The sequence below is a fragment of the Ptychodera flava genome, chromosome 12 (assembly GCF_041260155.1).
Source record: "Ptychodera flava strain L36383 chromosome 12, AS_Pfla_20210202, whole genome shotgun sequence".
Lineage (NCBI taxonomy): Eukaryota > Metazoa > Hemichordata > Enteropneusta > Ptychoderidae > Ptychodera > Ptychodera flava.
Window position 1 is genome coordinate 24,211,818 of NC_091939.1, and position 26,209 is coordinate 24,238,026.

General features: G+C 38.7%; 1 protein-coding gene across 2 annotated transcripts; it reads right to left on the minus strand.

Annotated features, from left to right (window-relative positions):
* Positions 1 to 25,895, minus strand: LOC139145464 (neuronal acetylcholine receptor subunit alpha-9-like). Of its 2 annotated transcripts, XM_070716662.1 has the most exons (8): positions 25,739 to 25,838; positions 16,108 to 16,202; positions 15,240 to 15,440; positions 12,021 to 12,163; positions 10,077 to 10,121; positions 9,078 to 9,187; positions 7,728 to 8,260; positions 1,218 to 2,861 (listed from the first exon to the last, which is right to left on the minus strand). In XM_070716662.1, exons 3-8 carry the CDS (start codon positions 15,295 to 15,297, stop codon positions 2,335 to 2,337), a joined length of 1,416 nt encoding a protein of 471 aa, XP_070572763.1. In that variant the 5' UTR covers positions 15,298 to 15,440; positions 16,108 to 16,202; positions 25,739 to 25,838; the 3' UTR covers positions 1,218 to 2,334. The 2 variants fall into 2 exon arrangements, with proteins under 2 accessions (XP_070572764.1, XP_070572763.1); XM_070716663.1 differs by lacking the exon at positions 16,108 to 16,202 and having other exon boundaries at positions 1 to 2,861; positions 25,739 to 25,895.
* Positions 25,896 to 26,209: the final 314 nt, after the last annotated feature.

Consider the following 26,209-nt stretch of genomic DNA (forward strand, 5'->3'; position numbering starts at 1 on the left):
AATTACCGTCTTTAATTAATTTATGTTTTTCTATCTGTTGAAACATATGGCGAACACTGCAAATGGCGGTAAGTTTGTTTTCAAATATCGATAGATTAGAAGTAATTAGAAGTGTCCAATTAAAGCGGTGCCTCATTTTTTTATTCTTGATTGTGAAGGAATTTCTTCAGAAAACAGTGGGCAAACGTTTAGTACTTTCACAAAAGCGTGCATTCCCTACGTCCTTGCCATGATAATGTGACTAATTATCGACAGATATACAAACAGCTTCGTTTAAATGTCGAGTATTTTCCATTCGTTTTTGACACAAGATAACAACGATCGGCCGAAGGCGACTCGATGGTAAAAGCAACCTTTTTACGCAGATATTTTACAGGAGTTTATCTCAAAGCTAACTCCGAATAGCAATACAAGGGCATTTGGCATGGAATCCCTTTTATTCAGTGTTGTTTCCTAAGTTGAATGTCTTTCCGCTGAAGTAAATGGCATCATTAAATGTATATACCTGTAATCTAAATAAGCCCATATATGGTCAAAGGGGCGTTCCTTGATGTTCAAAACGTCCATGTGAGGGCGCTGTTTTTAAAAAGCGGCCACCCACTTAAAATCTGTGATTGGTTGGATTTTCTCTTTCCATGGTAACTGTGGCAAAATTGGAACAGGTGACAGTATACCTTTAAGGTAGTGCGTGCTTCGAAATTGACAAACTTCAACTTTTGCTCAAGCTTTCCGTAAGGAAGATTTAAACCATTCCCTTTCAAAATCAAGGATAAAAATAGGGGTTCCCATGCAAAATTTGGCGCTAGAAAAACAAATTACCTAATATTTTCCACCACTAAAGATTAAAATTCGCCGCCATCTTAACTCAGAGCTAAATTTTCAATTTTCGATATTTACAAGAAATTAGCCTGTGAAAACGTAAGTTACTCCGCGAGATTCGAAACTAGTCCCCACAAATGGTAAAACAAAATTATTGTAAAATTGATTGTTCGAATATCTGTGGTGTGTTCAACCTAAAACATCAATAAAATCGTTATTATCGTAATTATTTCCTGCTTTTCACATAAATTACGATGGAGACTGAGTAAAAAAATCAATTCCAACCGAAAGTCTACTGGGCGATCTCGTAAGATATTGTAGACAACTGGAACACGATCACATCGAGAGATATTCAATTCTATACCAATCTGATGAAGCGACAGAAGAGCAGTTTTTTATATAAAAACATTTATTAATACTTTGTATATAAAGACACTGCATGAAAACCCAATAATACTTACTGTATTAACATGGATTATTGCCTGTATTTTAGCTGAAAAGTGCATATACAGATGAATACAGTCAAGAATCCATTTTTTGTATTCAGCAAGCCTGTATTCATGTGGATTCATGTGAATTCATGTGTATTATTCTATAATACAGGCAACTCATTAATGTGAATTTATCTGAATTATTGGGTTTTCATGCAGTGTAAAGACAGCGCATGCGTGGGAAAGAAAGTTAAGATTTCAATTTCAGGTTAGTACATTCACTGATATAATTCTGACTGAAGCCGAGAAGAAAGTTAATCATCAGCAACAAAATTAACTTTTTCAGACGTCGACATAACAAATGAAAAAGAAACGTATTTATTGTACGTCTCCGATCTTGCTCTAGTCATAATTATGTTAACTCTGACTATTAAAGGCATGCAGTCACCTGTAATCTAAATATGCCCATATATGGTCAAAGGGGCGTTCCTTGGTATTTAAAATACCCATGTGGGGGCGCTGTTTTTAAAAAGCGGCCACCCGCATAAAATCTGTGATTGGTTAGATTTTCTCTTTCCATGGTATAACTGTGGCAAAATTTCAACAAGTGGATGTATAGAAATCCATCAATTTCATGAGCGTTTGCATTTTTTGTTCAGGTGAGGATTCATTCAACTTTAAGTATCAACTTAATTCCCACCGACGGAAGTGTACGTGGCGGTACGCTATCGGCTGTTTTCAGGCCTTTATCTGTCAGGCGGTAGATAACTATAGATCACGTCATCATGGGAGATACAGTTACGACTCCAATGATAGAGCGAAAATGAAAGAGTGGTACCTTCTAGTTTTGTTTGCATTTTTTCCATTGAAAAGGCATTGCTTCATCCATACCAACTATACATTACAGGTTTCATTAAGAATGATAACAAGATATGTCACACACTTCACCGACAATGTCTTAACATGTTCAAGACTTAAGTCATACGATCTACAGTCCTGTTCTTAATGGTGTCTTGGCATTACTGCGCATGTCAAGGAGTCTGTTCTGTGAACAAACATGTTGAATTAAAATGTCTTGTTTTCCTTACATGTCGTGCATTTGGTTCGGTCCGTTCCTCTGGAGAGTTATCATAAACCCAACAATCATGCTGATGATGGTCACCAAGTAAATGAGTAAATACAGCCTGTCCAGAATCTTGGCCACACCGCGCCATTCCGACAGTATCTGCAAATCAGACTTCTCGTCTGTGGCGGCGCTATAAGTTTCCTGTTCGACATTGTCGACGCACGCGAAATCCAACGCATTCTCGGCGGCTATCTGGACCACGGTCTTTCTGGTGGTGGAACTTTGGCACCTCTTGCACAGACCGTCCAACCTCTCGCGGCGATCTGCCCTCCGTCGCTCGTTCCTCCGAGAGAGTGGAGGGCAAAGTTCTTGTCTTCTGGGCGACGAGTACAAGCAGACTATCGGGGCGCAGTAACGGAAGATGACGACCCGTAACCAGTCGGGCACTGGGTCACAATTGTGTGGTTGAAAATGGATATTTAACGTGAAAGCTGTAACGAGGGCCGAAACAGCAACGCCACCAATCGAAGCAAAGAAATACTTTTCTGCAAAATAATTAAAAGGAAAAAAGACTTCAGACTGATAATTTTTTTAGCCAGCAATTCCGGTTTATAGACCTCCCTCATCTCTCAGAGTTTGCAGCGTCAGGGTTTTAGTTGCACAGATGCCATATTTAAAGAGAAACAGTGATCGGAACTGCGCGTGCGCGAGTTTATTGTTTACAAACAATGTATATCGTGCACGATATCTAGATGCACCCATAGACCCTCGAGAAACCTGACGCGCCTCGGGGATAGATATTCGGACTCTCAAACTTTCACAATTCTCTTCTGATATGGCACTTTTGGGGGTTCATTTTAACGCTCTTGTTGTAAGAAAACTTTTCACCGGCTTAGTTTTTCGAAATTTGAAAATTTTATTTTTCTTCATAGAGTTAACACAGGGATGGCGGCCATTTTGAATTCCACTGGCAAATATCGGTAAATCTTGGGTTATTTGTTTCTCTAGTACTAAGATTTGCACGGCGACCCCCGATTTTTATTCTTGAGTTTGAAAGAGATTATAATATTCCTTGAGGAGAGTTTGAGCAATAGTTTAAGGTAAAGGGCGACGAATTCGGACGCGCACACGCTTTAGAACGTTTCTGCGCAGATTTAAGGATGTACGATTGGTAAAATTAAAAGTAATGTCATTTCTCTAAATTGTCGATTTTTGGATTCTCCTTTGTAAGTATTATCAAAATGTGTGATAAAATATAGGGGTCACCGCGCTCGTTTTTGAGATACATGACCATGAATTTTGCCATTTATGATAGAAAATGCTGAGTCAGCATTTTTTCACCAGTGCATTTTCTATGGACGAAATAATTCAATGCTGTTTATCTCAAAAGTTAGCGCGGTGACCATATCATTTTATTTGATCACTATTATTTATTTCTCTAGACTGAGCTTTGTGCAAATTTTCATGAAAATGACAATAGTAGGAATTGATTTTCCAGCAAATTTCTATGTAATCCTATGGGAAGTGACAAATTCCACGCGCGCGTACCGCTCGTACATCCTTAACTCCAGCCTGCCGCAAATGGGTTATTTTGTAGCGCATGTATTTAACATCACCTGTCATTGTTGAAATTGCGCTTTTACCTAATTTTTTGACCCAGTGTCTTAGAAATACATGTGACCTATAACCTTGTCATATTTTGACCCCCTAGGAAGCTGGTTTTTATTCAATATGAGCGAAAAATTAACATTTCTCTCCCATTTATATGGCGCAAATTACCCATTCACCTGGAGATATTGTAAAAAGTAGCGTGGTGACACCCTTTTATTAAAAGTGTAAACTAAATGGTATTATGTCAGGAGTTTATTCGCCAAGTTTGGTCAAAATGACACCATTCAAAGCGACAGGAAGAAAGTTTGAAAATTATGTAGTGATATAATTTTGATATCGTCATTTTGCAATCGATACTTATGGAAACTATACATTCGATAGATATGGATCTTAAGTCTTGGTATTTATTAAAATTAACTCATTTGCTAAGCGTTTTATAATTGCTTTCTTTAGTTTAAGTGAATTATATCATTTTTATTTATTTCTAACAACGCCATTTTAACGTCTGTTTCCATGGAAACGAGCGTGGTGACCCCCATTTTTCATTTTTGCACTTGCACAACTTCCAAGAATATTTGTGCAAAGTTTCAAGAAAATGACACCACAACTTAATTTTGACGTAATTCGTTGTACTTCACCTTAAGTCATTGACTTTCGAGGCGTGTACTACCTTAAAGGTATACTGTCACCTATTCCAATTTTGCCACAGTTACCATGGAAAGAGAAAATCTAACCAATCACAGATTTTAAGCGGGTGGCCGCTTTTTACAAACAGCGCCCTCACATGGGCATTTTGAATACCAAGGAACGCCCCTCTTACCATATATGGGCATATTTAGATAACAGGTGACTGTATACCTTTAAGCGGGTCAAGGACCATTAGCAGACCATTACCTACGCTACATCACGCCTTCCATATTTTGATGATATCGCTTTATATCTCTTTTAAAATGGTTTGCCATTTTTAGATAAAGAATTATAAGCCCGTGCCGGATTTAAATTCCACATTTAAGTAGACGACAAAGCAAATAGTGACTTGTAACAGATTGTATTCTCCTGGAGGTAAGGCCTGGCACTGAATTCTCCTGTACCTAGTAGGTGCCCACCTGCGACCATCAGAGGGAAATATCTCTTTTCAGGTGTTATTTACAGAAATAAAATTTTTATACTTTTAAAATGTCTACATCGATTATTATCATCGTAATTTGGTTCACATTCCCGTAGTGTGGATCAGAAGTTATTACTAAACAGATGGCAAGAAGTGTTTAATATTCCCAGGGGGGTGTAACATTATATTTGTAAGGGCAAACAGCTGCCGACGACATGGGAGAGTTGATTTGCTCGAACGGAAATGGCTACTGGGATATCTGTAACGGGTGAAGGCAAAATGGTAATGTCTGCTTAATAAAAATAAATGTAAACTCAATGTAATAAAGCGACAGATTAAAACATTGCTGATGCTAAATCACATCTAACGACAGGCGTCATCATGTGACGTCGAAGTTGCAATAATACACTCCATGTATGATGTTATGGAATGGGTCCGAGACTTTTAACATTTAAGAGTAGCTGGGGATCAACTTTGAGGAAGTTTGAATAGAAATAAATTGAGGTTTTGACAGAGTACATTTGTCAGAATGAATGAACAAAATTAGTACAGATCCGGAGAAGTCACGTGACTAGCAGACAATCTTTTCCCGCCAAAATCATAAGTTAGATAATGAAATATTCCATCCCCTAAACACCAGTTTAATCAAACTAAAATGGTCAATTGATTTGAAACAGCGTTACCTGAAACAAAAATATTGATTATTGATGGTATTTTTATTCAAAAACCACAATAATTCAGCATTTTAAAAATATTTCACGTGCTTTTTTGAATATTGATAAGATATTCAAATCATTTTGGTTAAGATACGGTGTCATTACACAAAGGTAATGGGAACTACTTCGAAATATACAGAAAGAATGACAAAAAGATATGTTTAGTGTTTGAAATGAATTTTGCGGGAAAATGTTATTTTTCAGTTACTTAACCATATAAGTCAACAGTTCGCTTATGTAACTCTTGTAATTTAATAATCAAATTTGAAAATAGATATTTCGCAAGTGAAACTTGTTTAATTTAGATATGCTTACAGGGAGCCGTGTCTCAACACACAGTTTTGCTGCCTGGCCGTGCGCGGCGCTTAACCTGTGTTTATAATTCATGAATGCATTTCTTGTTCTTGTACCTAAAATGTGATAGAATTCAGCAAGCATCCCTATTGCAGTTCTCAACTTATTGTATAAAATGGACGATGTCATTGTTGACAGTCAAGTTGATTCAAGTCCAGAGTGAAATTTTGTCAATAGTCAATAAAATAACGTTGACCGTCACACACATGTCAAGTTGGCTGTGGTTAGACATCGTCTCAAGTTTAACTCTTGGAGGCCTGAACCATAGACAGTAGTTTCTCTACTGTCTATGCCTAAACCAATATACATAGGGGTAATTCAGGTTATATATGTTAAGGGAAACTAAGACCTGAAAGGGTTAACACTTAAGTATTTCTATATGACGATACAAGGACCAGTATTCAACAAAACAGACGGAAGGCAAATAAAAAATTAGAGGTATTGGCGCGCTTTACAAGCATCAAGAACAGCTATAGCGTACGTTAGAAACGAGATATGAAAACCTCCTGTACGATAAATTTAAGCATATCATTATCACAATAAAAGACTCGTGAGTGCAATTAGACGGTCGGTTCGGTTTTGTAATTTGCATATTGCGCTTCTGTCTTTTTAATGACTTGTTTGGAACTACCAGAAGAAAGCCTGCATGTGACCCTTCACCCTCTCAGCCCATCTGGAAATGTTGCATTAGTCATTTGTCAGTAGATTTTGGTGATTTTTTTCAAAATGTTTTGTTCTGTATGTCTATTGCAAACTCTTGTTTTTTATGCCCGAATGCATGTTCAACCATCTACTGGACAGTATTAAACTTACCCACACAGGGTCACTATACATACAGAACGAACTTTTATTGCTTACATTTGAATTTGTGTTCGAAGTAGAATTCACCGAAATGTCAACCATAACAGTGCAAATTCCAAACATACTAGGCTTAGTTGATAAGCTGAATATTGTGAATCTCGATATGCTTCAGGGACTAGAACAAGAAACAGTACTGTAGTTGACATTAAAAACCAAAAAGAAACCGGAAAAATCATCGATGGGTACGGCTACTTGCCCTTTAATAATGACTTCGTTTTACGTAAAACGCCTGCGTGTTTCATTTTATTCAATAACGAGAGGACTCGAGTACGAATAATCTGATGTAACAAAATTTTAAAAAAATCCGTGACAGTGGACTTTCTCGCAGATTGATCGAAATAACTTGAGAAATGTGGAAAATTACAACTATCAATTATGCTCCAAACACCCACGCTCTGACTACAAAAAGAAGTAATTAACAAACACATAATCAATGGCGCAATATGATTTTTTTTCAGGTGTACACAGCATGATTAAAGCTGGAGGTATCAGCTGGCACGTTCAGGTGAAGGGGTAAAAATTAAGTTAAATAAAATGGCCGTCATTCGTTCGATGCACAACTTGTTGATTTTCGGATGAAATGACAGTATGAATGTTACTTTACATTTTCATTTTCAAATCAACTGTAGCCTAAATCTAGCTAAACCACTGCCAAAAGCTACTAAAATTATGGTGAACTTCACTGAACATGGCGGGGGCATTCAAACCCCCCCCCACCCCCCCCCACCCCCCCACCCCCAATTATAGAGTCGCATACTTACGAACATAGGCAACACTCTGGGAATTCGGTGGCATATGTTGCGTGATTATCTCAAGGAAGACAAACTGCGCCAGGATACTGGTCACACACAGGGTGATTCTTTCTCCGGACTCCGATGGCAGATAGAAGGAGACGGCCACCAGTGCGCATGTCAAGAAAAACGGAAACATGATGTTCAAGATGTAGAAGAGAGAGCGACGCTTCAGGTGGATCACGTAGGAGACCTCGGAGAAATTGGACCGGCAGACGACATCGTACCCGAAGCGCTTCTGGACCACCATGGCGACCAGCTTCCACTCGCCGTTGCTGACGAAGTTTTCCATGTTGCTGGCCGGGTCGGGCTCGATGTCGATCAGATTGGAAGGGTTCACGAACGCGTTGAAGGTCAGCTCGCATTTCTGCTCGTCGAAGGGGAAGTAGGTGGAGTCGATTGTGCAGGTGGCTTCGAACACGAACGGCTGCAGCGCCGTCACTTGGCCAGTGTTGGAAATGATGACGTCCGTGTCAAAGTGCCTCTGCACAATGCGACTAACGCTGAGAATGACAGTGGAAATGACATGTTCAGTAACAAAGACATCAGTGTTTTAGCGACCTGCGACCTGAATCAAGTAATGAACTACCGAATCTATGAAAGGTGCAAGCGGCCCATAATTTCTTTTTGTGAAATATGTTCAGGAATGAAAGTGGATTCGGATTGACCTTGTTGCACAATTTAATACCTATATATAGAGCTGACACACTAAAAACACTTGTGAGCTAAACTATAGACCAGACACGATGCATGTACATCACCCGTATAAGTTATTATCACGAGCTATTTTCTGATGAGAAACGAATTGACTTTATCCTAGTTAGACAACTATCAAATCAAACCAAATGTAGGGATTGAACTCTCATTTGGAAATGCATGGTCTTTTCATCTTCGAAATTCAAGGAGCGTGTGAATGACAAACACTCAATCAAAAGTTGGGGGAAAGTTCAACCGATATAAGAAAAATTTCTGCATTCTGATAATCAGGTTTTACAATTTTTGCAAAACAAAGTCTTCGGCAATGGCCAGCTTACGTTCACTGGTAGATATTTTATTCGAACTAGGATAGTATTCAATCATAGAAACTTCGACTACCAACGAATGCGATTATGATCAGTAAACTCACTGAGAAGACCTATAGGTGTACCGTGTTGCACAGATATTGTGGCCAAATAAGAAGTTATAAGTCACTGCAATTTCATCCAATCGCCGAGAGAGCTTTTAATCAGGTACAGAGCTACAATTTACCATATTGCCGAAGCAAATCATATTTTTTTCTCAATGTAAAACTTGCGATTTTGTGAACTCTGTAAGACGTACCTCTGAACCAATGTGACGTCAGGCTGCCAAATGTTGTCGATCGGTATTCTTATTTCGGTTGTATTGTTATACAGTTCGGGGTTCCAGACCAGATAATTATCGTCCCAGATCTGTGAATTGAGAAATGTGTTGCCAATCACGTGATGTGCGTTATATATTTTTTGGTTCTCACTCAGTCCTCAAAAGGTACAAAGCGCCTCAGGTACTCTCTGTCTGTTATTCTGCCTCTAAACCTTTGCATGTAAAATAAATTTGTGGTCCACCACTTGAAGCTGCCCATTTTGAAGGTCATTGAGTAAATAAAAGTTTTGGTCGGCTTGTTTTTGTGCAAGTCGACGATGAAATTTTCCCCATAGAGTCAACAGAAGAATGAAGGCCATGATTGTGAACTTCAAGTGTAAGTAGATATCAGGTAATTTGTTTCCCTAGTACCAAATTTTGCATGGTGACTACTGTAATCATTCTTGATATACTGGAATGGTTAAACGTTTCCTTGGGGAAGTTTGAGCAAAAGTTTAAGACTTTTAATTTCGAGGTGCGTACTATTTTAACTCCAATTGTCTCACCGAAATACAATCAAATATAAGGTAAGCGTGTATTATGGCGTACGGTAGCTAAGCTTCCAATCAGAGTTTCAAGCATGATGTGAACATTACTTAGAAGGTGTGGATATATATATGTAGGTACGAGAGTATTGGATATAGACACACTTACATGTATCAAAAATATACTATGTTCATGTCTGTTAATCATTAATTGTGAACGAAACATGCTCTTACAGAGACAAGGTCGTTCATGGACAGTGGGATATTTTTGTACAAAATGCACTTCTTATAACAATTTTCATGCCAAAACACTATCAAATTTGTTGGCTCTCTCTCTCTCTCTCTCTCTCTCTCTCTCCCTCTCCTCTCTCTCTCTCTCTCTCTCTCTCTCTCTCTCTCACAAACAAACAACAAACAAACAACAAACACACAAACTGAAAGATATTCAACTAACCTGACTTAACCAGCATTTTAGGGAAATGATTTGATTTCTTTCGTCCTGGAAATAAACAAATAATTGTGCATTAATTTATGAATTTAAAACGGCACCCGACTACTAATGGCTAAATTCATTCCTATGTCATTCATTTCTATAGTACAACAGCCAATGTAACTGGAGAACTGCTTGAAGTTGAGCGAATAACTTTTTTATCTATTTGTCCAGTATGTATGTATGTATGTATGTATGTATGTATGTATGTATGTATGTATGTATCTATGTATGTATGTATGTATGTATGTATGTATGTATCTATGTATGTATGTATGTATGTATGTATGTATGTATGTATGAATCTTTTTATCTATGTATTAAAGTATATGAGATTTCTGATAGTTCCTGAAAGACTTATCTTTCATTCGTTTACTATCTATCTAATAAAAAACATGTATATACGTTAAAACAACTGAACAAAAGTATTGTTGGTGTTCATGATAATGCATGCAATTTTGATGTTTGCAACTTAGTGAAGATAGGTATGAACCAATCTGATTAATCCTATGTGAAGATAGGCGCGCAGGTCCTTGTTGTATACTGATTCCCTTTCGTGTCTCTGGCGGCGAGGATTGGCGTAGGGAAAACGAATACGAAGCAACTTGAAGAAAAAGCAACCGAGCCAATCACTGCATCGCATTTGCATCATGCAGATGGAGAGTGAACAGCTCACTGTAACCTACCACATGCATAATAATTATAAAGCAGAAATTAGCACAGTTTTGCCTTTTAGACGGCTGGAACATTTTAGTTTACTTAAAGGTATACAGTCACCTGTAATCTAAATATGCCCATATGTGGTCAAGGGGGCGTTCCTTGGTATTCAAAATGCCCATGTGAGGGCGCTGTTTTTAAAAAGCGGCCACCCGCTTAAAATCTGTGATTGGTTAGATTTTCTCTTTCCATGGTAACTGTGGCAAAAATTGGAACAGGTGACAGTATACCTTTAAGGTAGAACGCGCCTCGGGGACAGATATTTGGACTCTCAAACTTTTTCAAGGTTTTTCTGATCTACCACTTGTTGGGGTTCATTTTAAAGCTCTTGGCGTAAGAAAACTTTTCACCGGCTTAGTTTTTTAAAAGTCGAAAATTTTATTTTTTCTTTATAGAGTTAACACAGGAATGGCGGCCATTTTGAATTTCAAATATAGGTAAATCTTTAATAATTTGTTTCCCTGGTTCCCGATTTGTATTCTTGATTTTGAAAGAAAATGGTTGAAATATTCCTTGAGGAAAGTTTGAGCAAAGTTTCAGTTTTTCACTTTCGGGACGCATACTACTTTGCCGGGTCGAAGCTTACAGGCGCCATAAAAGAACATTTATCCACTCCAACACCATATTTATTAAAGCTCTCACACGTAGGGATAACATCTAAGACATCAGATGACGTGTACATTCAGCTCAACAAGATTGTATGGTTACACTTTTATTACTTCTGAATCACTGCTCCGTTAAAGGGAAGGGTCGTCGGAACTGCGCCTGTGCGACTTTCTTGTCTATAAAGTTCATGCACGATATCTAGATGCATTAATTTACCATACTTGCAACATTAAATGTAAATCATGGCGAAGATGTTGTATCTTTATTGCCAACGCATCTTGGATACACTTATTACAAAAGTCGTATGGGTCCCATGCGACCCTTGTGCGGAGTTTCGAAGACACCCCCTTTAAAGCTGGTTTGTTTTGAGCGAGAAATATTGAAGGAAAGAGCAATACAAGAAATGCTATGGCAAAACGAAAGTACCGCTAGCTGTGTTCAGGAGTGTTTTTAAACTACTCCCGCTAGTCTGGACCCGTAGCTGAGAGTCATGGGTACCTGTAGCAATTTTAAGTAACTTTAAAAAGTACTGGTCGTCTCGGAAGCGAGGGGCCTGATGCTGTTATTTTTGTAGTAATTACCTACCATTTCTATCATCTGTACTGGAGTCATTCTGTGTTGTATGACTGTGATCGATGAATCGTTTTTGACAGGTCTGATAAATCGCGGATATTTACCCAGCAGGTGTATCACTAGCGCCGCTGAGTGGTTAGAAGCAATTGCAACATCTGTAAGAAAAACCAAAACAAAACAAATTCTATGTAATAACGTTTTAAAGGCTCACAACACTTCTTCTTCATTAATTGGACGAAGCCAAAAGTAGAATGCCAAACTAAAAATTATTTTATATTAAGTCTATAGCGAAATATTCAACGTTATCGATAGATACCATCCATAGATATCCCTGATTCGTGCTTCATTACTCGAGTACCCAAGCCCCACTGAGTGTTTCTAGCCCGATGCAAACTGAACTTTTGCATCCAAGTCCAACTTTTAAACACAACATTTAAAAAAATCATAAGACTTTCAATTTTGAGGTTAAGGCACAACTATACATTGGAACGAAAAATTATACATCACAAATCATATTGATTTTTTGTACTTCAATATTTTAAAATCCAAATGTGAAGATTTCATTCTAATTTAAGGTAGAACGCGCTTCGTGAACAAATATTCTGGCTTTTAAATTTTATCAATTATATTCTGATCTACCACTTGCGCGCGGGGTACGTTTAAAGCTCTCGGTGAATGATAACTTTTCACCATCTTAGTTTTCCTAAAATCGAAAATTTTATTTTTCTCCATAGAGATAAAACAGGGATGGCGGCCATTTTGAATTTCAAATAATCTGTAACTTTCGGATTATTTTTTTTATCCTAGCACCAAAATTTACACGATGACCCCAATTTTTATTCTTGATTTTGAAAGAAAATGATTGGAAGATTCATTGAGGAAAGTTTTAGCAAATGTTTAAGCCTTTGACTTTCGAGGCGCATATCACCTTAGCGATAATCATTGATTGATTGTGCGACAACCTGTAAAACCTGTACTAGACTCCCAGTCACTTATCAACCTCGCTCTAAGCCAGCCATCAGGGCGTCAACTGGGTCCCAGGGCAAACTCAAACCACAACGTTTTGGTCTAATCTCAAATGTGTGTCGACTCGGAACTCATCCCTCAGACCCGACATATATAAGGCCAGCCAAAAACCGTCCCAGGGCCAACAAAGCATTTTCACTTTGTCTTTTTTATAAAACTAGGGCCGACTCAGAGGCGACCTAAACTGTAGTGTGAACGTAGTAAAGTATTTTATATGACGACCCCAGCTTCTCTAACGTTCCAACTTTTCAACCGTTTGATGATTAAAAGACGAGAAAGGGGCAGACACAGGCAGACAGATAGACTGACCGGCAGACAGGCAGGCGGAAAGAGATAGAGAGAATGCGACAGGTGAAAAACGGACAAACAGACAGAGATTCTGACACACAGATGTGCACAAAGAGGCGGGAAAGGTGACGGCGACGGAATCAAAAACAAACAAAATGACAGACACAGAGTGATAGACAAAAGGATGGACAGGTGATGGAAACGCAAATGGGGTCGAAAACAATTCACATGATGCGACATATCAGGTTTCTCGCGAGCTCTCTTTAGCTTTGTTAAGCAAAAAAGGAACGAAAAGGGTATATAAACTAAGCTTAAATCAGAAAAATGGTGGGAATTACGTGACAACGTCATAGCCAAATAAGATATACGAACGTTTTAGTCTACTTTGCTGTCAGGACGCATCGTCCAACAAAACTCCCAGCTGAGCCTGACGTAAGTTGCCGATGTCGTCATTTAAAACGCGGTCCTCGGAGAGCCTTGTCTGTGACATGCTACTCATGAAGTTACATTAATCATTGGCAGCACACAACACAGCCATTAAATATTAAATACTTTTTCAATCATAGAAAACAGATTCGCAGAGGTTCATTGATGTTAATCAAAGATGATGATGTCCACTTTCGCAACTCTCATCTCTTGCGATTGTTTTTGAACTGATTGACAGATAATTAACAGAACAAAGATCACCCGATATAGAAAACTGCAACATAATTATATAGAAAACTGTGTTCCCGTGTTTTATTTTTAGCTCACGTGTATAGAGAAAATTATTGTTGTCATCATGTGCCAAACAGGCTTGCATGACAAATAATGACCACATCGAAGCAAAGATGCTCTGGAGTAGACGGATTTACACGGCTTCAAAGGTGAACAAACTCTCGTAATAAGCAGCCGAAAAAACCGCGGGATTATTTGCGCGCGAATACATAATTTGTGGCGTACATGGACTGATTTTATCGATTGAAATTGTTGGCTAGGATTCATGTAATGCAAGGACCGAAAATACCACGCAGCTGTTGTCAGTTACTGAAAATATGCTCGGGGGTAAAAACAGCAGCGAGGCTGAGAACCCACATGCATTACAGTTTTTGTTTTGTGTACCCTTTTTTATAATATCCTCATTTAATTTCACACTTCATCGTTTGGGACAGAAAATAAAACAGCAGCGACACGCCCGTAAATTAGACTTGTTGGTTAATGTTGTAACTTCAAATCACTCTATTTCGGCTTTCGAGATCTCAAAACGTCATGTTATGAAGGAGCGAGACATGACGGTGACAGTTTAGGTTCCGGCTAGGAATCCAGACCGCTAGCAAACGCGTATAGGTGGTACAACATGAATGATTTTGACTTCAACTATGAATATCAATTTCAAAAGTGGGATGCAAGAGAACCGGAAAAAAAATGAAACTTTCGAATCCGTCGGCACGGATAACTATAATTATTGTTTGATATCATGTCATAAATGACAGCGTTATTGGGGACTCTAACATCTACAACACATCTGACCGACAAGGCACAGAAAATGTATCGAAAAGCCCGTGGGCACACTGCCATTGACCAGATAGCCTGCCCCATGGCGCGCATAACAGACGAATCCACGAGAGACGTGAGCTCTTACCGCTGATGAAACTTATGAATCGTCCGAAGAAGGAATTGGGCAGGCTAAGTTTTCAACACATCAGAAATCCATTGTTTTTACGACTCTGCCTTCAATGCACAGCTCGCGAAAAAATCTCCTACACAGTGATTTGATGTGAAAGGGAGTCATCGGTCAAGTGTACGTTACATTTGAACACTGAAGCATCGCTTGTATAAATGTCTTGGGATATACATATATTCAGCTGCTGCAACAATTGCATTTCACACTGAGAGACACATGAACACCCAAGAGGGGTAGCAATGTCTTATACTCACTCTGCAGCCCGATGAAGAGTACGGCAATGCCGACGACACTTCTATGCACTTCGGGCATCTTGATGAAATTTCCACTCAACCTGTGTGCCAACGCTTCGTCCGCTGTCGTCTGCTCGGCCAGAAATATTCGCCGAGGTGACAGTGGCCTCGGCTGAGTCACGTGACTTGATGGTGCTATTTACCTCGACAGCGTCCTGTTCCCTGTCGGAAAAGAAACAGAAAACCCGCTGTTGTGGTCGACGTCAGAAACGGAAAATGTTTCGAAGCTTTAAAAGAAGAAACGGCAGCACAAATGATTGTTGAAACGGAAGCAAGCGGCTTTTCTGCGGTTCCCCTTCGCATCAATTGGCACTTCACGATTCCTCATAGATGAAAACGAAGACAAATTGACGATGAAATTACTTTAAATCGCTGACACCTGATCCATCGACCCCCTAATCTTTCTCGCTAATCCCGCGGGATGAATATCCAGTCACGTATTAGTAGAAAGATTACTCTCATAATTTTTTAATGATTTTACAGTTTGCAGAGATGATTATGTCGAAATACGAGTATTATTTGTGTATTTCTCCAAAACGTGTTTCTGCATTGAACTGTATAAGGGTCACCCATCATAGAAGCTGATTCATTAGGAATGTTATAGTATCACCCATTTTTTGTTTCAACTCTCGTCCCAAACAAACTGAAAGTCCTTAATGGGATATTTGTTACAGGAAAAGCGTGTTGTTTATTGTGAATGGGGAATACCAACCTGTCTGTCAGGCAGACGTTATGCAATATACAGTATATATATATATATATATATATATATATATATATATATATATATATATATATATATATATATATATATGTCTACTCCCCTTACCGTGTTGATATACACAGTATTTGGCTCTACGATTCAGCATTCACGTCTATTTGGTGGTGCTTTCCGGCATTGTATAGTTGAATTAATGTCCATGGCTGAGTTTAAATATCAACAGAAAAAGTGCGCCTCACAAAGATATGTTCCAAGTAGACGACCAATTACACGCATTTGCGATGATGTTGATATCGTGAAAGAGAAATATGAAAAAAAAGGTATGAAAACTTTATACAGGGACCGGGTTTTACACATGATGGAAAACACTATAATCGGTAGATTGTGTCGGGTCTTTGCTCGGGAGGTAATAACTGAATTAAAGTAGCAAAATGCCAGGTGTTTCCCTTGTAGGATGTGGTAGGATGAGGCAACGTGGGGCATTGGTTAGGGTACCGGACCAACAATCGGACGATGGTGAGTTTGAGACCCGGTAGGTCCAGAGTAAAGGACTCATTGTCAGAGGGTGGTGAGTTCGAGACTCCAGCACGGTGTTGTGCCCTTGAGTAAGGCACTTTACTCCTCAGTGCTCCATTGGGAGTGGGTTATGGGTACCTCATCCTGTAATTGGGTTCGCCTGTTGGATGAGTAATAAATAAATTTCGTACTGGGTAAGAATAGATCCCGATCGACGTGTTAAAAGATTATTTTTACAATGTTATACTATTGACCCTTTTGCCTCTTTTTTTTGTATCAGGCCAGACAAAACATACTGGCCGCTTGGCACGAATACTCGTGTTTTAAACTGCCTACATTGTAGAGTATTTTACGCACATCTTTGTATAAAACAAATACGACATCAACAATATATTTTAGCTACGTTAATAGTCTTAAGTTATATAAACGAGCGCCCAAGGCTTTGTTTTTGAACAACCACACTTGAAGAATTGTCCCAGTGGTTTAAATTTCAGTCAATTATGATAACAATGAATTATCACAAAATATTGCGGCATTATCAGTCACGTCTGTATTGATGAAGGATTTATTTTGTATATAAACGTTTTATTGGTAACTATCACGAAAGGTTACAGTGCCGTCCAACTATGTTTTATCGAAGCATTGTCCAAATGGCTTAGATTTCAATCAAATGTAATATGTCAACTCAAGAACCTCATAAATATAGTATTAACACTTTATTTTGATTTAATCAAATTTGGTTGATATTTATGAAGGTTTCCGTCTCTTTCTCTTTGTAGAATTTTCCTCGTGCCTGGGATTATTTAATGAACAATACCAGGTTCATGTGCTAACTTCATAAGTGGTATACACACTCTCGTTCCGACTTAATCAATCAAATTTATATGTATACACGTTTACGACTTCGTCCGTATTATATTTAATGGCGGGTTTTCAGTGGTCACAGAAATTTCGATAAAGTTTAATCATGCGTTTACTTCATTACTTATTGTTTGCCATTTCGATCCAGGCTTTCTTCAATTATCCGTAATTGTTTGTGATGGCATTAAGAAAGTAATTGATCTCGATCGTGACGTCAGGTGTCTGGTGAAAGCTGTTTTATTACAGGGAAGGTAATGTTTTTGGCGGGCTATGAATTTTAGCAGCGTTACTGCAGAATCACTACTGCGCGATTTTCCGTATATAATATTCAAATGAGACATTTGCATGTATTCTGACTATATGGTAAGGATATCCATATGCCCCGTCATTTTTTCTTCATTCATTCAACAACGTTCAGTACGGGGGAGTTATTTTAGTGATACGTCAAATTATGAAGATACGAGAGTCATGCAATGCAACGCGCCCCCACAAATTTACAAAAGCAAAAAGAAGCAAATAACAAGTAAATCTACAACCAGTCCAAAGTTTACGATTTTCACCGTCTAAGTTTTTAGAAAATTGAAAAATTTTATTATTTTCCCCTATAGAGTTACTGTGACACAGGAATGGCCGCCATTTTAAATTTAAAAAATATCGGTAAATGTTGTTTATCTAATACCAAACTTTGCACAGTGGGCCCTGATTTTTGTTCTCGATTTGATAAGAGTATGGTTGAAAGTTTCCTTGAAAAAAAGGTATTTGCAAAAGTCTAATTCTTTTGCTTTCTATAGGAACCTACTGCCTAAGAGCAAAGTTCAACGCAATTTTTAAGTTTCTTAATTAAACGCAAGCCTTGTCTATATCCTGGCCATTTCCGATTTAACGCCTCGAAGTCTGGTTTTCATCACTCATAATCTTTCTTGTATATATTTCCGCTCTACCTCGCTTCGTATCTATCAGACTTCCGAAGGACAGTCTCCCTACAAAACACCCTCCCTCCCCCCGTTATACACAGCGCATTTTCATCAACCCATTTATCCTATCAATTGTTTTCCATATCCTTCTTCTTAAATCTTTTTATCACGGACAGTAGGACGACTGTGTATGCTGTTTACGACGTCACTGGGACTATGTTAGGATAATTGCGTGAGGCGGTAAGCTTTTATGCATAAAAATTGTGACGAAGTTGTAACAACAATTTCCGTTAAATCTTAAAAGGCTTGAAAACAGAGCAGAATTAATGAAAGTGTATAGATTTGGCTCCTTCTAATTCATTTTGCAATTACACCTAACTAAAGGTATTCCGATCATGTTCAATGAAATGTTCCGATAGAGATGGTCATCTTGTTTCCGCATTCTTCTTGGATCAATGTTCAATGCTTGACGCCTACCCAGCTTCAATTTTGTCATAACAAATACATGCTCGTTTTTCACGTGTACCGCGCTACTTGAATATATTGAACCCGTCGTAGTTTGCCTATCGGGACAACGTTGTGTCCTGGCCCCACTGGATTTGGTTTAGAAGACAGAAACATATTCGGAACCTCTCCGTAGTTTTTGCATTATACCTATGTGGGTACTGTGACAAAACTACAGTGAGTTCTGGACAGTGAAAAGACTGATTTAGCCCTCAAACGCGACCTTCTTTAACTCAGTGTCTCTACGGACAATTATACTGAGCAGATAGTCAACACTGCTTTGCCAAAGACAATTTCAGATTTCAAAGTTCCCTTCAAAACTTGACATTAATGAACATTGAATTGCGCTTACATGTTAGATGTTTTGATATTGACAGTTTGAATGCGAAGCCTCTTTAGATATCCAAGGGAATGAATTTGACGGCTTGATTTGTTGTATCTCCCGTACACAGTATTTACGTCCTTTTTGGAGTTGCATTTTTTTAGAGCACCCAGCTTTGTTCAGTGTTGAAAGTCAGCGCACTCTCCGAACAGCATGCAAGCAGAGTCGAAGGGAAATTATAAATGATTCAATTAAACAAGCTCATCAGAACAGAATATGCAGCACATGACCTCAAAATCAAGGTGGAACATTGACTTTGTCAATAACCCAAGCAAGCTGAGCACTCGCAGGCGTATTACCAAACACTGATATCATTTGATGGGCGTCGTGTGAGAAAATGAGCGAGGCAGAGGTATCGCTTTATCTGTAGCAGTGTCAACATCTGTGCCAAACACTCCGGCGAAGAAACCCAAGTCTGACCCGTGTTGTGTGATCTATAGGAAAGATGTATAAATGTGAATCTTGTCTTAGTTTATCAGGTAATCGCGGCGAATCAACGATTTGGTCATGGAAGTAAGTAAATTTCCCGCAAAAACCCCATAAAATTTTAGAGCAATCTGAGTCGACGTAAGATTAAGAACTTTAGAACCTTGCCGGAATGATAGAGGAAAAAAGTCCCAAGGCCGGAGGCATCATCGCTACATGATGTATGTTTCCAGCCGCAGTGAGCCTGTAATTAAAGCAGCAAGGTCACAAAGCAATCTTCTCCGTGTCGCTCGACACATTTTTGAAAAAAAAATCATCTTAAAAATTATACACGCGATGCAACATTGACAAACATTCTATGTGATACTGATAACCTGTATGTTGTGACAAGATTTATCGTGTCGCTTCATAATATATCCCTCGACGGAACGTTTATCGCACGTCAGAAAGAATCACTATCAATATAATTACAAATTACGTATTTGAAATGTCGTAACACAACATTGGGACCCTGGAGAGGTGACAATAGCATAATACGCCCAAGAAATTAAAAAAGGCCGAACACTTAAAATGTTGCCGTTGATTGGCTGTTCCAAGAGTGTTTTCATTACTCAAAGTATAGAGGAGAGACTGTGGTCACGTGAAAATGACGTAATAAGAAACACTGAGTAATCGCCCGAAGGCAAATGTCATAACAAGAAGGCGGGTCCCGCTTCCCCGAGACCATCAATATATCTATAACCCTTTAATTCTATAACGGGAACTATTCGTATTCACAAGTATAATATCATGGCCCTAGCCGTTCACTGCAACAGTTGTGCATTTTAAGATTGTCAATTGCCTTGTTAGTCATTACTAGGCGTCAAGTGGCACATACATTTGCGTCGCTACTTTGTAGCTAGAGGTTTTCATGCCATCCTCGCTCATCAAACCAACAAATAGGAGTCAATGGAAACTGTCATCCGCTTAGGCCAAAAATAATTTGTTTCTGGTTCTTGACATTCAGCAAAAGTGACACAGCGACGCGGTTTTCTTTTTTTTCCTTTCTTTTTATTCCTAACAATGCTGTTTTGGCACTATTGATGCAACAGTTATTGTCTTTTATCACTGGATGCATAATAAAAAACTTCCGTTTTCGTTTTAGCATTTTTGGACGTGCAAACAGGGATATCGATGATAGCTGTACTAATGAGTATGTAACCCCCTCCCCCCAAAAAAAACAAAACAAAACAAAACAAAACAAAACAAAAAACAAACCATGACGCGCAGGTTCTGAAATGACTCGCGCGGTGACCAGAAACGATCTTTTTGGGGCCTTAAATTTTTACCTGAAAGTTTTATTCAATAACGCCTAATACGAAAGACAGGGGTACTCAGAAAATTGAAGTTCGGATGTAAAACCTGTAGCCGTGACGTCCTAAAATGATAAATTAAATTATTTGTGATCGTGGTCAAAAAAATCGGAGTGAGCAATAAAGTATATGAACTAACATTCCACGAATTACAAAGTGAAGGGAACACACATTCTATCTCTGGTGTCTGTACAGTTTACTTCACCGCGTATACGAGGTTGGGGTCCGGCGCACGCCGGTTTTCGAATTGCTAAAATGCTGCTATTATGTACCTATCCCGAACTCCCCGCTGACCTCTACCGAGCGACCAATGACAGAGACCCGAGGCGGATGTGCATTAGATCGACCGTCAAGGAGTTATAGAACTCAGCCATTGCATGAAGAGAAGTAGTATCTAAAAGATGTCTACGCTGATGGCGTTAGGGGGCCGTCGAGCTGACACACAAGAAACGTAATTCCTTAATTCAGGTCAGAGGCAAGACCCAAACTCGTTTTGCGTGTGTCAAAATCGCAATCGGGATTCTGATGTAACAATTTGAAAAATAAAGCAAAATTATAATGAAATCAGGCCATGAAAGGTAACAGAAGAGAAAAGATAATAAAAAGAGAAATAATGACAATAGAAACACGGGACACGTACTCGAGTGCGGTTTTTAAACGTGTGGAAATCAACTAAATATGTGATTATACAGCTCCGACGCAGAATAGCTCTACGTATACCGAGAAACAAAGTGGCAAAAATTACAACAACTTAAAAAAAGTGAACTCCGATAGAAGAATACAGACTACTTGGAACGTTGAAACATAGTAAATGTGTAGTTTGTGTTTATGTGTAGATTTTGCACAAGGCGTGAAACACAGGTTGGTATTCTCCACACATAATACACAACACAGTTTACCTTTAGCCATGGAGTTTGGGAGGGGGGGGGGGTTCGGGGGGGGGGTTGACTACAAAACTAAGGGATTACGTTTCTAATGGTCAGCTTTCATGATCGACGGCCCCTTGCTCCCTCAACCAGGATATGAAAAGGTACAGATCTTGACATACGATGCTGAAAAACTAATCACACCAGGAGGTAACTTGTGTTTGAAGAACCCAAAATCTACATGCACATTTTCCACGTTTTGTACGCCCACTCTCAGACCAGCGACATTATTTGCTCAAAAGAATTGAATGTCCACTGTCCATTGAAAAAGCAAGATTCCATAAATATGCTTGACAAAGCATGACGTACATTTGCGATACCAATTATCCCACATGCTACTAAGCTTTCCACTAAACAAATTGCCTCTCGAAGCAGAGAGGGAAGTGCGTCGAAGGGGAACTAATTCCAGTGTCATCGTGATTCAAGGGTTTACACGTATTAAAAACCACACACCGAGAAAATGAACGAACGAATAGCCAAGACATGAAATCAAAGAAGACTTAATTATTTTGTGTTTCCCCGGGCAATATTGCCTACTTTCATGAATTATATACAGCACGCAGAATTCTAATAAAAATACAGAAAGTGTCCCCAACTTTAAGTTCACTCTGATGTGAATCTTCTTCTTGCATGGTGACAATATCTTCAGAAATCCCTCAGTCGTTTATCACGTCCAAATCTCTCCTTTTGTCTCAAAGATGTTCCGTAGGAGAGAGAGCCGCGAGTCGAAATTTGTCTACGTCGATTTTCAACGATCGAAACGCAGCGCGTTCGCGTTATTTAGCGACCGGAAAGTTAACCTCAATCTAATATAATTGATTCGGTAATTTTCATATTTGCAATACTAAAAACTTGTAAGACCAAAGAGAAGCTTGAAGGTTCGATTATCTTTCTCTTTTTCCTGCAAGGATAGCGATACATGTAAAAATTCAATTCACGTCACATTCTGTGCAGGTTTGTCTGTCTATACCTCCTGACAGTAGACTGTAACTTCATACCCCTCAAGTGACGGTACGTATAAATAATTTAGTCTACGGTGAATGAACGGACGTGAACTAGATGCGCCTAGTAACATCATATTCCTATCACATGTTTCGTAGCGATAAAGCATGTCGTCGACGTAATTCTCAGGCCTACGTAGCGTCGAGCGTCCCTGATAATATCTCTACTGTATAGTGTATCCAGGCATAATTATTGGTATTTTATGAACAGCACTCCAATAATTTCACATATTCTACTGAAAATTTTGTTGAATTCCCATCAAGGCAGCACGTGCATCGAAATAGAAATACTTGTTTTGCTGTAACTTTCCCTGAGGAAATTTTCAACCATTCCCTTCGAAATTGAGAATAAAAATCAGGCGTCATCATACAGAAATAAACTACCCAATATTTTATCTGAGCGACTCCTGAAACGCAAAATGGCCGCAAATCCTGTGTTAACTCTGCGAGGGAAAATTAGATTCTGGCTCTTCACAAAAGTGAGCTTGTGAAAACTTCCTTTATTCAGAGAGATTCAAAACGAGCCCCCACATGTGCAAGATCAAAAGAGTATTCTCAAAGTTTGAGGGTCCGAATATCTGTGTCCTTGTGATTGCCACGTCAGTCTTGTTCTCCCATATTTTTAAACATACATGTATTTTATTTTCGTCATCGTTCTCAATTAACATAAACACGTGCCCTCCAACATAAGAGATTTCAGGAAACTTTTGAGTCAATTGAAAAATTTATTTTATATATATATATATATATATATATATATATATATATATATATATATATATATATATATATATATATATATATATATATATAATATATATAATATAACCGTACGCTCTGTGCCCAAGTTCAGAGGTTGCCATAAAGCCATTATGGTGCTAACCGGGAGGGCACATTGTATACATTTTGTGTGTATATATATATATATATATATATATATATATATATATATATATATATATATATATATATATATATATATATATATATATATATATATGTATGTATATAAATGGGAGTTCGCATAGCGCTAGCATAAACAAAAGAGACCATGCACAAATGTCAATGATCGAGCTGAAAGGTTATGATGGATGAACTTGCGATATCATTGTGAAAAATTAATAAGGTTTACTTTTGTTCCGCCTACGTGTACTCATCATCATGAGACGTTTGTGTTCCCCTCCCCCGGGATATTTGAGTCGGCGTCAAGATATTTCGTACGTCATTTTTCTTCAGAAAATGGACTTTTCTCGAGTGACTCGGGATGTCTTGAGTGAGAAAGGAAAGTTTGAATCAAGCAGGTCAAGCCGACGCGCAAATGCTGCATCGATGCCCTCTCTGTCTGTCTGTCTGTCTGTCTGTCTGTCTGTCTGTCTGTCTGTCTCTGTCTGTCTGCCTCTCTCTCTCTCTCTCTCTCTCTCTCTCTCTCTCTCTCTCTCTCTCTCTCTCTCTCTCTCTCTCTCTCTCTCTCTCTCTCTCTCTCTCTCTCTCTCTCTGGGTGTAAGAAATTCTAAACGATAGTACCTGCGTAAGATGTTGACCTTAACTGTCCACCAAACAAGGAAAAATATCGAGAACTTTGAAAATTAAATTTGAGCAGCATCCATTGATGTAAGTTCAGTAAAGAAAAAATAACGTTTTTACGTCATGGAGAATCTTTTGTCAGTGTAAAAACATCGCATATCACTAACGTGATAATCCAGTCGACCATGACAGCTTTCATTCGATAAATGTTTTATTTACTGTTGCAGATAGTCAAACGTTACTGTGCGATGAATTCGTTGTTTTGAGGTTTTCCACTGTGCACTCTTTCTGCAATGTTCACTCTCTGTCGGATTCACAGCATTCGCTGAGTGTGGCTGTACATCGAAAATCAGCAGCAGCAGAGCCTGTAGACTATTCTATGACGAAATACGTATTGTTGTCAATATTGCGTCCTCTGTGGCATGATCGGATGACCTTAGACACTTACAGGACTATTACTTAGATCACTTAATACCAGGTTCTATTTACCGCACTAGGGATTATTACTATAAATGGCAATAAACTGGTTGCTTTTCCTGTAATAGACTGGCTTGATAAACGGACACAGGACATAAAATGTCGAGTCAGTGAAAATATTATTGAATACAATTTCATGTGTAAGATAAAGTAACGTTTGTAGTCCGAGCAGTTTCTAACTGTTTGGGCCTGCACTTGAACTTTCCAAGGCCAATTCCCTAGGTTAGATTATGGCCGCGTGTTCTGCATTATAGTTGAGTGACATCAACAAATTTATAAACGAAGAACGCGTGATGCGATAACGTAATAGGAAAGCCACTAGTGGAGCGAAGATACTTACGGCCTCGTGTGTGATCAGATAGATTTGGGCAGTAACGACAGCTTTTCGAAAGACTTTACTCGATTGGTATACGATTTATGCAAATGTTAAGCAAATTCAGATATTGGGTCAGTGCAAGTTCATGATAATACAAATACATTATTCAGTCCGTTTTAGGCGGCCGAAAGGATTGCATAGGCTTGGTTACGACACATTATGTCCGTTTCGACCCTTTTGTCTGCATGTCTGTCCTCGTGCCTGCCTCACGCCTACTTGTCTTTGCTCCTATCAGCCGGTTCAAAAAAAATTCTTTCTACAGTTACATGTTGCCGTTTTCCGCTCAAGCAATCAATATGGCCGGTTGCCTGTTCTGATAGAGACGTCCAACTTATGCGAAGCGTGCACACACTTATATATATATAAATATGCCCTATAAATTTCATCATACATTTTGTCCAAAAATGTGAATGTTCATCGAGAAGACGTCACAGCAGTTTGAAGGAAATGCAGACATCGATTTAAGTTATACCAGCTTACCTTTTTGTGTAACTGATCGAGAAATGTCGGCTTCTGTTTGAGCTGTTTTCTACATTGGCGTTACAGACGAGTCAGAGTGAATCGGTCTGCAAACACACAGGTGTACTCTCGGTGTAATTATCCGATGTATTTTCCGCTGAGAAAGAGGACTAGTGCTGGTCATAAAAAACGTGCACAGCGTATATAAATAACATGCACATGTTAATGAGCTCAGTCTAAGGACGTGATGCGCATATATGCACAAATATATGCACAGTTATTTTGAATTTTTTTGTACAGAGTGATTGTCCTAAAGTGCAAACACATAATATATGATATGCAAGACGGATGATACAATAGATGTTCGCGGTGGTGGAATCGCGTCCCCGCACATTCATGTTAAAACTTCTGTCTCGTGTACATGTCACCAATGCCAAACAAATGTAGTGTTATCACGATCGCCTTTTATCAAGAGTGTGTGTTGTCTTTTTG

Coding starts and splice junctions, on each gene's coding strand:
- LOC139145464 (XM_070716663.1), bottom strand. CDS start 15,297: ATGCCCGAAGTGCATAGAAGTGTCGTCGGCATTGCCGTACTCTTCATC. Junction 10,122..12,020: donor CAGTACAGATGATAGAAATG/GTAGGTAATTAC, acceptor GTTTATTTCCAG/GACGAAAGAAATCAAATCAT. Junction 2,862..7,727: donor CCAGAGTGTTGCCTATGTTC/GTAAGTATGCGA, acceptor ATTATTTTGCAG/AAAAGTATTTCTTTGCTTCG.